The sequence below is a fragment of the Heteronotia binoei genome, chromosome 17 (genome assembly GCF_032191835.1).
Source record: "Heteronotia binoei isolate CCM8104 ecotype False Entrance Well chromosome 17, APGP_CSIRO_Hbin_v1, whole genome shotgun sequence".
In the NCBI taxonomy this organism is placed as follows: domain Eukaryota; kingdom Metazoa; phylum Chordata; class Lepidosauria; order Squamata; family Gekkonidae; genus Heteronotia; species Heteronotia binoei.
Genome location: NC_083239.1, coordinates 7,323,226 through 7,335,865, shown reverse-complemented (window position 1 = coordinate 7,335,865; position 12,640 = coordinate 7,323,226). Strand labels below are relative to the sequence as shown.

The window sequence follows — 12,640 nt, the reverse complement described above, 5'->3', positions numbered from 1 at the left end:
TTGTTTACTTCCTGGAAACATCAGGCTGAAAACTATTAGTAGAAAGATGCTGGGCGACACAGATCATAGGTCTAATCCAGCTGAAACTTCTCGTATCCTGATGTTCTCATTTCTCTTCAGAAACCCAGTGTTGGAAAGGGCAAAGGCCAAGCTCCTCTCTCCAAGAATACACATGACTGGCAATGAGGGTACACACACACAAAAATGCTTTTGTCCCTGGCTTAGTTTTACACTACAGTTTTTCCTAAGGTTGAAAAATATATAAACCCCCATTAAAAAAAAATCCTTACAAGTGCTGAAGTTCTTATCTTGAAACAACTGTTGTCCAAAGTTCCCCACAAATCTATGTTGGAGAAAGCTAACGGAGATGACAGCGAAATGCAATACAGGAGGCATTCGTATTCCATCCATTAACTCCTGCAATGAATGGATGATTCATGGGATTATGTGCAGGACAGGTCTCCTCCCATTACTGCTGCTCTTAAGCGTTAAGACCCAGACTGAGAATGAGTCCCAGCATGATATTCTCATGAAAGAGGCTGCTTTATAGCAGCTTTTCTTAATCTGTTGGCATCTGAAACATATATATTTTTAAAAGGATTAGGCAGACACATGTAAGATATTAAGAAGATATTGGATTTATATCCCACCCTATACTCTGAATCTGAGTCTCAGAGCAGTCACAATCTCCTTTGACCTCCCCACCCCCACAACAACAGACACCCTGTGAAGTAGGTGGGGCTGAGAGAGCTCTTACAGCAGCTGCCCTTTTCAAGGACAACTCCTACAAGAGCTATGGCTGACCCAAGGTCATTCCAGCAGCTGCAAGTGGAGGAGTGGGGAATCGAACCCGGTTCTCCCAGGTAAGAGTCCACGCACCCAACCACTACACCAAACTGGCTCTCAGTAAGGTACTGCTTATATCCACTGATCGAACTGGCAAGCTAAATGGAGCCTCCAGAGAACAAGGCACAGCTATTATTAAATCATCAACTTCTCTGACCATCCTCTGTTGGAGACAGGATGCGCTTACTGAACATAAAAACATAAACTAAAAAGTTCTCTAAACGAAAATCTATTCTACCACCCTGACTCACACAGTGGCCAACCAGTTACTCTGGAGAGCCAACAACAGGGCACAGAGATCAGTGCCTTCTTGCTGCTGTCTCCTGGTGTCGGTATTCAAAGGTTTATTGCCTCCAAATTTGGAGCTTCCCTTTCGTCATCATGGCCTTTTAAAAGCCATCTATGGTTGTAGACATCACAACATCCCCTGGCAGCAGATTCCATATTTTAATCATTAAACGAGTAGGGAAGTATTTTCTTTTGTCCATCCTGAGTCTACATCCCAGCAACTTTATTGGCTGCCCTCAAGTTCTAGTATTTGGGGAGAGGAAGAAAAAAGTTCTTTCTGTGCACTCTCTGCCCCATGCATAACTTTATAAACTTCTATCACTTCCCCTACCCCAGTTGTCTCTTTTCTAAACTAAAAAAGTCCCAGACTCTTCCAACTTTTAGGAAAGGTGCTCCAACTACTTAATCATTTGACTACCATCTTCTGTAGCTTTTCCAGCTCTGCAACTGGGTGCCCTTGGTCTGATCCATCTAGACAATGTTTGTGTTCTTACAGTTTGCCCGATGCTGTTTTTTGGAGGCAATACTCAGTCACAAAGGTTTGTAGGAACCAGGGCAGTAGTTGACCTCTATCACTTACCAAGAAAACATGTAGTGAGTTACTGCCCATGAGAGCTATTGGCTGAGCCAAGTGTCCCTTGCACTGCTGGCCCTGAATGGGCCATTTGGGTAACTTTGCTCCAAGGCTGTTTTAGTATCCAACCCATCTCCACTGAGATCAGAGTTATTGTTTGCAAGGATTTGCATGCAATACATTTTTAAACTAGGAAACGGAGTGTAAACTAGGAAACTAGGAGTGTAAACTAGGAAACTGAGTGTAGTTTTAATAGACTGCTGTTATGTTTTTTTAATGTTTTAACTGTGTAAAATGTTTAAATTTAATATTTTTATGTTAGATTTTATGTGCTGTCTGAGCCGCTTCGGTGGGAAGGGCGGGATATAAATAGAAACTAAACTAAACTAAACTAAACTTAAAAACTGCAATGAAGATGGGTTCCATCCTCAGCCTTGGCAATGAAACCACACAAGAGGAAGACGAGCCTTTTGGATTTACCCGACAGTATGCCATCCTCACGCAAATTTCCAAGTAAAACGCACAACCGTTGATTGGCTAGAAAGAATTTATGATTGCTTTGAAGTTTACACAGTAAAAACAACTTTTTTAAAAAAGGACATACATTAAAAACAGTCCCTCAAGAAAAAGAGAGACAGAACGACAGGTCAGAGAGAGTACAAAAGCCACATTAAATGTCTGAATTAGAAACTGCAACTAGCCAGAGATGTTAAAAAAAAACACAACCCGAGGCTGCCAGATTGTGAAGGCGGGAAACTTTATGGATGGTCAATGACATTAAGCTCCCTCTTCACCCAGCAACCGGGTTGAACAGAAACATACACGCTACTGGCCTTGGTGCTGAATAAGGGTACGGTCACGGTAACGTTTCTTGATAAAATACTTGTTGATACTCTTGGATGCAGCCTTAAGACCACTTCATGCTGTCTGACTACAGTGATAGCCAGTTTCCAGGCATGCTGTACGAGCAAACAGGCAGTAGAAGAAGAAGATACTGGATTTATATCCCGCCCTCCACTCCGAAGAGTCTCAGAGCGGCTCATAATCTCCTTTCCCTTCCTCCCCCACGACAGACACCCTGTGAGGTGGGTGGGGCTGGAGAGGGCTCTCACAGCAGCTGCCCTTTCAAGGACAGAGTCTCAGAGCGACTCACAATCTCCTTTCCCTTCCTCCCCCACGACAGACACCCTGTGAGGTGGGTGGGGCTGAGAGGATTCTCACAGCAGCTGCCCTTTCAAGGACAACCCCTGCCAGAGCTATGGCTGACCCAAGGCCATGCCAGAACGTGCAAGGGGAGGAGTGGGGAATCAAACCCGGTTCTCCCAGATAAGAGTCCGCACACTTCACCACTACACCAAACTGGCTCTGCCAGCGAATATGTCAAAACAAAATAATCAATCTGGGAGATCACAGCATTGGCAAGGAGCGTGAACTGGGTTCTTGGTCCAATCGCATTTCCCACCGCTAAGCTTTCAGGAACTCCAGTCGTAACGGTTTTCCCCACCAAAACCAAGGCTCATCTGGTAGGTCAATTCTAACAACGTTACCCCGATCGGAGCGTAAGGAGAGTTATTCCCTTCTGAGTCTCCTGAAGTTAATGGGCTTAGAAGGGTGAACCTCTGCTTAGGATGGCACAGTTAAGTCAACCGCTGGGAGATTAAAAAGGAGGCTCCCTGTAGCGCTCCATCTTTATCCTGCACGAACCATTTGCAATAATTACTCATAAATATATTTATGTCATACGAAATAAGGCACTTACAAAAATCACCTATCGTTCTAGACAGGAAGTAAAAACATTGGTTAGTATTTTAAATCGACTGAACGAATCACGTTAAGAGCGGAAATTAAAAAAAAAAAAAATCATATCCCCAATCCCAACTCTTCTACATCCGCTTGCAGACTTGGCGAAAAAAAGATGCGTACAAAAGAAAATCAAAGAGAGCACTGCATGAGAGTCTCTGAAGGCACGGCAGCCCGTTAAAACACACAGCCTCCTTTCCCCAGGCATGGAGTTAAAAGGCAGGCAAAAGCAGTCCCCATTTCTACCAAAAGGTTGCCAGACACCACTGTCTCTGAAGGATTCCTCACCCTGGATTTGATCGACTGAGGTGGAAGAAGAGAAAAATCAGTGACTGTAGGGGGGAAAGGGTATTAGAACCTGCAAAGCAGAATCGGAGCACAGGGGTGGAAGGCAGAGAAAATATTCAGAAAGAGAAATTTCAAAGGAGGAGCGAAGTGCCCTGACTGCTTTGTATTACTATTTATAAACATACAGAGAAGCTAATGTTTTTATTCCGGATCCTTTAAGGATACCACATTACGCCCTGGCTTTGAACAGCTGGGTACCAACTCAGACTGAAGCAGCCATTCCACACAGCACTGCATAAGGCAACAAACCGCTCCAGTCCTAAGCACAAGAAGGAAGGCTCAAGAGCATGTGTGTGTACTAGATGCCACAAAGCAGTATTTGTTCCCTTAGACAAGAACCCACACACAAACATAATGCCATAACAGTACATTAGTGCAAAGCTGCCAGTTTTGTTGCACAGATCCGGAGAACCCGGAGTGGGAAGAGCTTCAAGAACAGAACAGATGCATTTCACTCTCAGGGAGCCGCTAATCAGAGCTCTGAGCATGCAGTCCAAATCACAGAAGGCACTGCGCCATCCATAGCACCTTCCTTTCCTTCTGACATGTGTTTAAAAAACAGAGCAGGACGAAAAGAATACAAGACAGTTTGGCTGGAGCCATTTTTTTTCAAAACTCTTGTGTGGTGTTTTGGGCAGTTCTAACGGAGCACTTTTTACAGCAAAGTTGATTAGCAAAAATGAGTCACCCCCCTTTTCTCCCAGACTACCGGGGAAAACAGACTTCCAGCTGCTCTGTACTAAGCAAAACACTAGACTTTGAGAATATTCTGAGAATATTGGCTTCTCTGGTGAAATTCACACATGAGCTCTTCCCCACTGCCTTCACTGGGGTTTTGGGCTCAGACTGAATGAACACCCTCTTCAACTCTTTGGTATCGTCACCAAAATGAACAATATCTGGGCTATGAAGGATTTCTGGCATCAAAAACTCTGAAGAGTTTAAAAAATGCAGTAAGAATTTGTAAGCGGAAGACCAAAAAGGATGCCTCCCTGCGCACCCCAAGATGATGACTCTGACAATTACAATTCCCTTTTGTCACAGGGAATCAAGTTACAAGATGCGTCATGGCCCAAAAAAAGCCATGTAGACCAAGGTAAAGAATTACAGATTGGCAAAAGGAGAGGTAGGTACCTTTCCTGGCACCCAGAGCCAGGTTCCTTATGGGGGGGGGGGCATCCAGCATCATTCTAGTAAGCAAGATCCCCAGGTGCCCATGGGATGTTTTGCATACCAGATCTTAGACAGGTAAGCCCAAAAGAACCATTTAAAAGGCACTCACTTAGAGAGAGGTACTTCTATTTAAAGCTGCTGTTCTGGCTTTAAAATAAAACCCAATTTATTTAAAATTATCTACAGATTTATTATCATAACACTCAAAGCAATTTGTCTCTGTCGGTAGCTGCTGATATACCACCCATGCAATTCAAGCTGGGAAAGGGAATGGGGGTTTTTTTTGGTCTGGTAATGAAGAAGGTAGAGCTAACTAAGGAAGAGTTAAAGCGAGCTAGTAAAGGCAGGCTGGGTGTCTATTACCAACAACCAATTTGGTCCTCAAAGCCTTCATGGGGCATCTGGAGAGGAAATGTGGCATGGGCCAATGGCTTTAATTTACCACTGGGCTCACCCCCATGCCAGAGGGTGCCACACGGTTCTCTGCTTAGGGTTCTGAAAGTATGCTACATCACAAGGCTATGTCCAGTGTCTCTGGGACCTTGCCAAATGCTGGAAATGACTTCCCAACTCAGATGACAAAGCAAAGAACAACCGGGCAATATGGAAATAAGACAAGATTGGTCAGTAAGATTGGGGGGGGGGGGGTCCTACCAGATTTCCCACTAGTAAAAGAGCAAGGAGGGGTCCCCTTTTAACCAACAGAAAGGCAACAATTGCCTTATACAGGCAAAAGCTGCAAGGGATTGGAGGAGGCTGTAGTGAGGAGAACTGGGTAAGAACAACTGAAAAAGCTGGTAGGATCCTGTGCTCTTTGGTTAATCCTTCTTCTTTAGATAGTTTTGGGGGGACCACATAAAACAACTAAGGAGGATTCAGCTTCTTTAAAAAGTCCCACCTATCCTGGATAGAATGCAACCCTCAAGCATCCATTTTAAACTTAAATTTAAAGAATTATTTAAAAGGCACTTGCGAGAGAGAGGTATTTTTAATCTAATGCTGCTGTTTGTTAATGGAAAGAAAAGAGAAAACCAAGCTCATCTTCTGGCAGCATTTCCCAGTTTGAGCGGTTAAATAAGCCACTCACCCAATGGCTGCTGTGTTTCCTTTTTTAGTGCCTGACATGGCGCTGCAGAGGGGGGGGGAAAGAGCCACCTGTAAATTTAGTGCCCTTCAAAATGGGCGACCATATGAAAGGAAGCTTCTGAACTGCCTTGGGGCCTACGGTTTTCAAGTTTGCCCACAACTGCACTGACCCCTACTCCCAAAAGGAATTTTAAACCGATTATGTTCTAGAACCCTGAGCATCTGAAGCGTTGAAGTTAATTTCAGTTTCCCTCTTTATCTGGAAAGGAGACAAAGTGCAGTCCTGTCAGTGAAAGTAGGTTAACTGGAAGCCCTTGGAATAGCCATCTTTGGTTACGAGAGAGAAAAGCAAGGATCGTTTTGGCAATCTGGGTGAGGGTGATTTTGCTTCTTCTAGTTTTCAAAGAGAGGATCAGCGGGCAGGCGGCTAATCGGACCACTCATCTTCGTCAAACTCGGAAGAATCGTCTTCTGAGTCGCTGTACTCCACCGCAATGCGGCGGGAAAGGATGGTCGCCACGTCGTTGCCCACAATATCTCGCTTCTCTTGCTCGCGCTGCTCTTCGACTTTGCGAAGTTGGAATCCTGGTAAGGAGAAAGGAGGGGAGGGACAGGTTACTCACAGAAAACAAACTTCTAATGCAACTGTGTTTCCAGAGGAAGAGCTGCTCAATGTCTGGAAGTGCACTGAAGCCATTTAACAAAAGAAAACACAGACAGCTATGATGGCCACACGGGGGGGGGAAGGGGGGATCAAACATAAGCAGTAATGAACATATATGAACATATGAAGCTGCCTTATCCTGAATCAGACCCTTGGTCCATCAAAGTCAGTATTGTCTCCTCAGACTGGCAGCGGCTCTCCAGGGTCTCGAGCCGAGGTTTTTCACACCTTTTTGCCTGGACCCTTTTTTGGAGATGTCAGGGATTGAACCTTGGACCTTCTGCTTCCCAAGCAGATGCTCTATCACTGAGCCACCATCCCTCCTACATATGAAGCTGCCTTCTACTGAATCAGACCCTTGGTCCATCAAAGTAAGTATTGTCTACTCAGACTGGCAGCGGCTCTCCAGGGTCTCAAGCTGAGGTTTTTCACACCTATTTGCCTGGACCCTTTTTTGGAGATGCCAGGGATTGAACCTGGGACCTTCTGCTTCCCAAGCAGATGCTCTACCACTGAGCCACCATCCCTCCCAAACATATGAAGCTGCCTTATACTGAATCAGACCCTCGGTCCATCAAAGTCAGTCTTGTCTTCTCAGACTGGCAGCGGCTCTCCAGGGTCTCAAGCTGAGGTTTTTCACACCTATTTGCCTGGACCCTTTTTTGGAGATGCCAGGGATTGAACCTGGGACCTTCTGCTTCCCAAGCAGATGCTTTACCATTGAGCCACCGTCCCTCCCCTAACTGGCAGTGGCTCTCCAGGGTCTCCATCTGAGGTTTTTCACACCTATTTGCCTGGACCCCTTTTTGGAGATGCCAGGTATTGAACCTGGGGCCTTCTGCTTCCCAAGCAGATGCTCTACCACTGAGCCACCGTCCCTCCCCAAGGAGTGAAAGGATTGCCAATGAACATATGAAGCTGCCTTCTACTGAATCAGACCCTTGGTCCATCAAAGTCAGTATTGTCTTCTCAGACTGGCAGCGGCTCTCCAGGGTCTCAAGCTGAGGTTTTTCACACCTATTTGCCTGGATCCTTTTTTGGAGATGCCAGGGATTGAACCTGGGACCTTCTGCTTCCCAAGCAGATGCTCTACCACTGAGCCACCGTCCCACCCCAGAACTAATGTAGTTCTACTTTCATAAAGACCAATTAAAAGTCATGGAATAGCAAGTTTCATGGAAGTCTTCCCCAGGCGGGAAGTTAAATATAAAAATGGGGGAATGAGCAGAAGAGAAGAAAATTGGATGGACCTGTTCCATGGACCTGGTTCCACTAGAAGAGGTGCTGTCATCAGGCAGAAGGAGCCTTCTGTTGATGCGTGATGCCTGGAAAAGTGTCTTCTATTATGGGGCAGCCCCTTCCACTCAAGGACACTACCTCTGCTAGTGTACACAAGAACCAACCCACTGTGTTGGACCCAGTCTTAATTGGCAATATCTACTGATACTTCCTTCCCACTACATAGCCCCCTCAAAAAAAAAAAGGCAGAATCTTGTGAGTGACAGAGGAAAGTAGCAGGCAAAAAAGGTCCATTCTGCTGATGAAAAACGTAGTATTGATCCAACGCACTGTGTCGCCTGTCTGTAATATGACAGTTTTGAGGGAAACATCCTGCAGGCTGTGCAAAAGGTCTTATTGGAAGTATCCAAAGATAAAGCAGTCGCCCTCTCACTGAAAACCTATAAAGCAGCAATTATCTGACTTTACTGTTTGGGGATTTTCAGTGTCTTCATAAAAGGTATTATGCAACTGCTGCTGTTTGTGCCACCTTGGTATATATAATAAAACAGAACCTAGAGGACGTACTAACAATGGCATTTGAGAACCCAAAGGAGAAACACTGCCCCTTCCCCAAAAAATGTGGCTTTACAATTTTAAGGAAGGTGTTGTGGCTCAGTGATAGAACATCTGCTTTGCTTGTAGAAGGTCCCAGGTTCAACCCCTGGCATATCCAGGTAAAGGATCAGGTAGGAAGTGATTTTATTTACTTCATTTATACCCCAACCTTTCTCCCCAGCATGATTTACATTATTCTCCTTTCCTCTATTTTATCCCGACAGCCACCCTCTGAGGTAGGTTAAGCTGATAATGTGCGACTGTTTAAGGTAGCAAGATTCCATAGCAGCAGCCTTTGAACCTGGGTCTCCTAGATCCAAGTCCAACACTCTAACCACCACACCATGTTGTCTCTCATCATCTCGGCTTAATCTCCCCTATACTGTATTCCCGGGAGCACCGTTATGAGTTAGTGTTTTCAGATGGGGGATATTTGCTTGATGGTTGCAGAAGTGATGGGAAGAAAGAGCCACTTGAGAGACCACATGGGTGGCCTTCCAGAAGCACAGGCATGGAAGTGACATCAAGAAGAAGATGAAGATGATATTGGATTTATATCCCGCCCTCCACTCCGAAGAGTCTCAGAGCGGCTCACAATCTCCTTTCCCTTCCTCCCCCACAACAGACACCCTGTGAGGTAGATGAAGATATTGGATTTATATCCCGCCCTCCACTCCGAAGAGTCTCAGAGCGGCTCACAATCTCCTTTCCCTTCCTCCCCCACAACAGACACCCTGTGAGGTAGATGAAGATAATGGATTTATATCCCGCCCTTCACTCCGAAGAGTCTCAGAGCGGCTCACAATCTCCTTTCCCTTCCTCCCCCACAACAGACACCCTGTGAGGTGGGCGGGGCTGGAGAGGGCTCTCACAGCAGCTGCCCTTTCAAGGACAACTCCTACAAGAGCTATGGCTGACCCAAGGCCATCCCAGCAGGTGCAAGTGGAGGAGTGGGGAATCAAACCTGGTTCTCCCAGATAAGAGTCTGTGCACTTAACCACTACATCAAAGACCTCAGAGCCGGAGTCCCTGGAGAGCTGCTGCCAGAGCAGACAACCCAGACCAAAATCCAGTATAAAACAACTTAATGTGTATCTTTTGAAGGGCAACATTTGCTGAAGAAATTTACAAAATCAAACTGTGGTTTGACTAAAAGAGGATTTCCACCCTGCGTGAAAAGGGAAGGTAGCTGGGTTCACTAGAGTCATTCCCGGCACATGCTTGCCACAGGCCTGCAACTGATATGATCTCAAAACCCCCGCTGTCCCCCCCCCCCCACCTCAGCTATTGGGCCAGGAAATAATCTAGTTTCAGAAGGCAAGGCCAGGTATATGCAACAGGAGACGAGACTTACCTTGACGAATAGCAGAAAGCAAGTCACTTCTAGCCTCACTAACGGCAGGCAATGAGGACTTTGGCTTGGAGGGCACTGAGTCCAGCTGTGGAAGAGCCTCTGGGCCATCTGTGCCACCAAAGGACAAAGGAGGGGGCCCAGGAGGGGGTGGAGGTGGAGGAGGGGGTGGTGCACCACTGGCTTGCTGGGGTGACATCGGTGGGGGCACAAGAGTGTACTCTGCTGCCGGCGGAGGTGGGGGTGGAGGGGCAGCAAAACTGGGGTGGGGGGGAAAGGAAGGGGGTGATGGGGGTGGTGGGATCCCCACAGCTGGGAATCCTGCAAGTGGTGGTGGTGGAGGAACCCCCATCATCGGTGGTGGAGGCGGAGGTGCAGGAGGCGGAGCAAAACCTGGCCGGGTTCCTTGTGGTGAACCAATGGGTGGGGCTGGGGGAGGGTGGCTTGGGCTAACTAGGCCAGATTTCTTCAGCCCTCCAGAACTACTTTGGTTGTGCGCTGGATAATTGCTGGATTGGAGAGACAGAGAGAGACAAAGCAGGCTGTTAAGTTTTGTAAAAGACCACAGGCCTAGACCTTCGCTGTGGGGCAAAGTAAAGCAATTACTTCCCAACTTTTCCTGATATTTTTTTCCTGCTAGATCTGACTAGAACAAAGGCAAATATGTGTTATATTCTATTGTACTTGCTTTGCAGCCTACAGCTGGCTTTTGGAAGGATTCTCCAGAATGTTTATGGGGGAAAAGCTACCGGTGTAAGAATGTTCATGAACACAGCAGGCTCAAAAGTATACTGACAACAGGATGCTTTCAAAGCCAGTTCCAGAAAATGGAATTGCCTGGGAAATCCATGACTACAGAACGTTCCATAACAATATCTTCCCATAAAGGAAGCCGGAGAAAACAATTACTCCAAAATTGCAGAGACAAGAAGCACAAAATTGTACAAAATCTACAAGATCCAGGAAACATCAGTGTTGTTCAAATCAAGTTCCTAGATCTCAAGTTAATATAGAAGTGCTGCATAAACATTCACTATCTTTTTCATATAATCTTAAGTCTACTTTCCATACTAACTTCAGTGGTAAAATATTTTGCTTTTTGGGAAAGAGAATCAAAATTTCATTAGGGTTTGTAGAATCTTTCGGGATCAAGTGCCGTGTTCTACTGGAGAAAGTTTTCCTTCCAGACGTTTCGTTCTCAGCTACGGAACGTCTGGAAGGAAAACTTTCTCCAGTAGAACACGGCACTTGATCCCGAAAGATTCTACAAACCCTAATGATGTTACCAGCCGTGAAAACCTGAAATCTCTGATAATCAAAATTTCATTTGCTTCACAGTGGCATCATGCATGTGTGATCACTGCAAAAAGACATGCCATTTTCACAAAGTAGCAGATACTTTCCTCCTAGATGAAAGCTATATTCCACAAAGGGGATGGTGTAAAGTCTCGAGAAACTACTGCAAATTAAAGGGGACATTTATCTGGCAAGCAACCATGGAGTGACACCCTTGAGCCTGGTGTTCTACGGACTACTACTGACCACCTACTTTGCTAACATCGAGGTGGCTTGTTGGACAGGCTTACTGTGGTCTCAGTCCATCATACGGACTCTAGAACCAAGCTATGACCATCTTTCCACCTCTTTGCTTACCTAAATTCCACTGGTGGAGGAGGAAGGTTGTCCTCAGCAAATGGAGGAGATGGAGAAACGGAATCCAGCTGTGGAGGAGGTGGATAGTAGCCTGCATCCACACTTTCGTTAGAGCCAATACTGCCATTCTGGTACACCATATTAGAGGAGTATCTAAAAACAACCACAAAAACAAAACACCATCAGGAGGCTGCACATTCTGACATCAAACAAAATCCTCCTCTTCGAAGGTTCCGTGACATCCTTCCATGCAAAAATAGCTTCAGACGCATTAAGGTCATGAAGAAAGACAAAGATGTTGAGAAACATTTTCCCTCATCACTTAGGCTCCAACTCTTCTGACAGAGATCACTAGTTACTCTGCAGGAACACACAGTACTGAGCATCATAAACTGATGTGTGTGCTCTGTTCACTAGAGGTACGAGGAACAGTTCAATCTCTTGAGATGTATATAAAAGACTTATTAAATATCTTAGTCTAGGCACTTTGGGAGTAGTAAACCCGGTTTGTTCCTTCTTTCTGGTTCTGATGAGGCAGGACTGGGTATAAGCTTACAAACAGGCCATAGAGAAGTGGGGCAAAAGCCTTCTGAATTTGCACTGGAACTCCTGAGGTCATGAAGACCTAGCTGAACTCCAGCAGAGCTTCTGAGATATAAGCTATCCTCTGCTCTGGGAGAGGGCAACTAGAACTCAACAGGGGGAATTAATTTCCTTCGCATTTGAAAAAAGTACATTCTTAGTAGCAAGAAGTACTGTTGTTTCCACGGTCTGTCCTGAATGAGAAAATATGAACAGCTAGCTACATTAAATTTGTACAACATACCATTTGCGTGAGCTGGGTATGCTTCAAAAGATGGTCTCAATTAATTAGTGAAACAATTTGTGTGCGTGTGTCTGTAGTTTGGGCCATGCACTCAAGAGGGATGCTAATTCACTTAGGGCTCCCAACTATCCTTGAGTGCTAAGGTGGAGGTGAGCCCAAAGCAGAAATGCTCTTTGTTGGAAACGATGCAATATT

The 12,640-nt window shown here is 45.6% G+C and overlaps 1 protein-coding gene across 1 annotated transcript in view; it reads right to left on the bottom strand.

Annotated features, from left to right (window-relative positions):
* Positions 1-2,237: 2,237 nt before the first annotated feature.
* Positions 2,238-12,640, bottom strand: part of WASF2 (WASP family member 2) — a 53,596-nt gene continuing 43,193 nt past the window's right edge. The window contains exons 6-9 of the mRNA XM_060258197.1: positions 11,620-11,772; positions 9,970-10,475; positions 2,896-6,700; positions 2,238-2,786 (exon numbers count right to left, since the gene is read on the bottom strand). Coding sequence (XP_060114180.1) covers positions 6,543-6,700; positions 9,970-10,475; positions 11,620-11,772 — 817 coding nt within the window. The 3' untranslated portion in view covers positions 2,238-2,786; positions 2,896-6,542. The remainder of the gene's footprint in view (positions 2,787-2,895; positions 6,701-9,969; positions 10,476-11,619; positions 11,773-12,640) is intronic.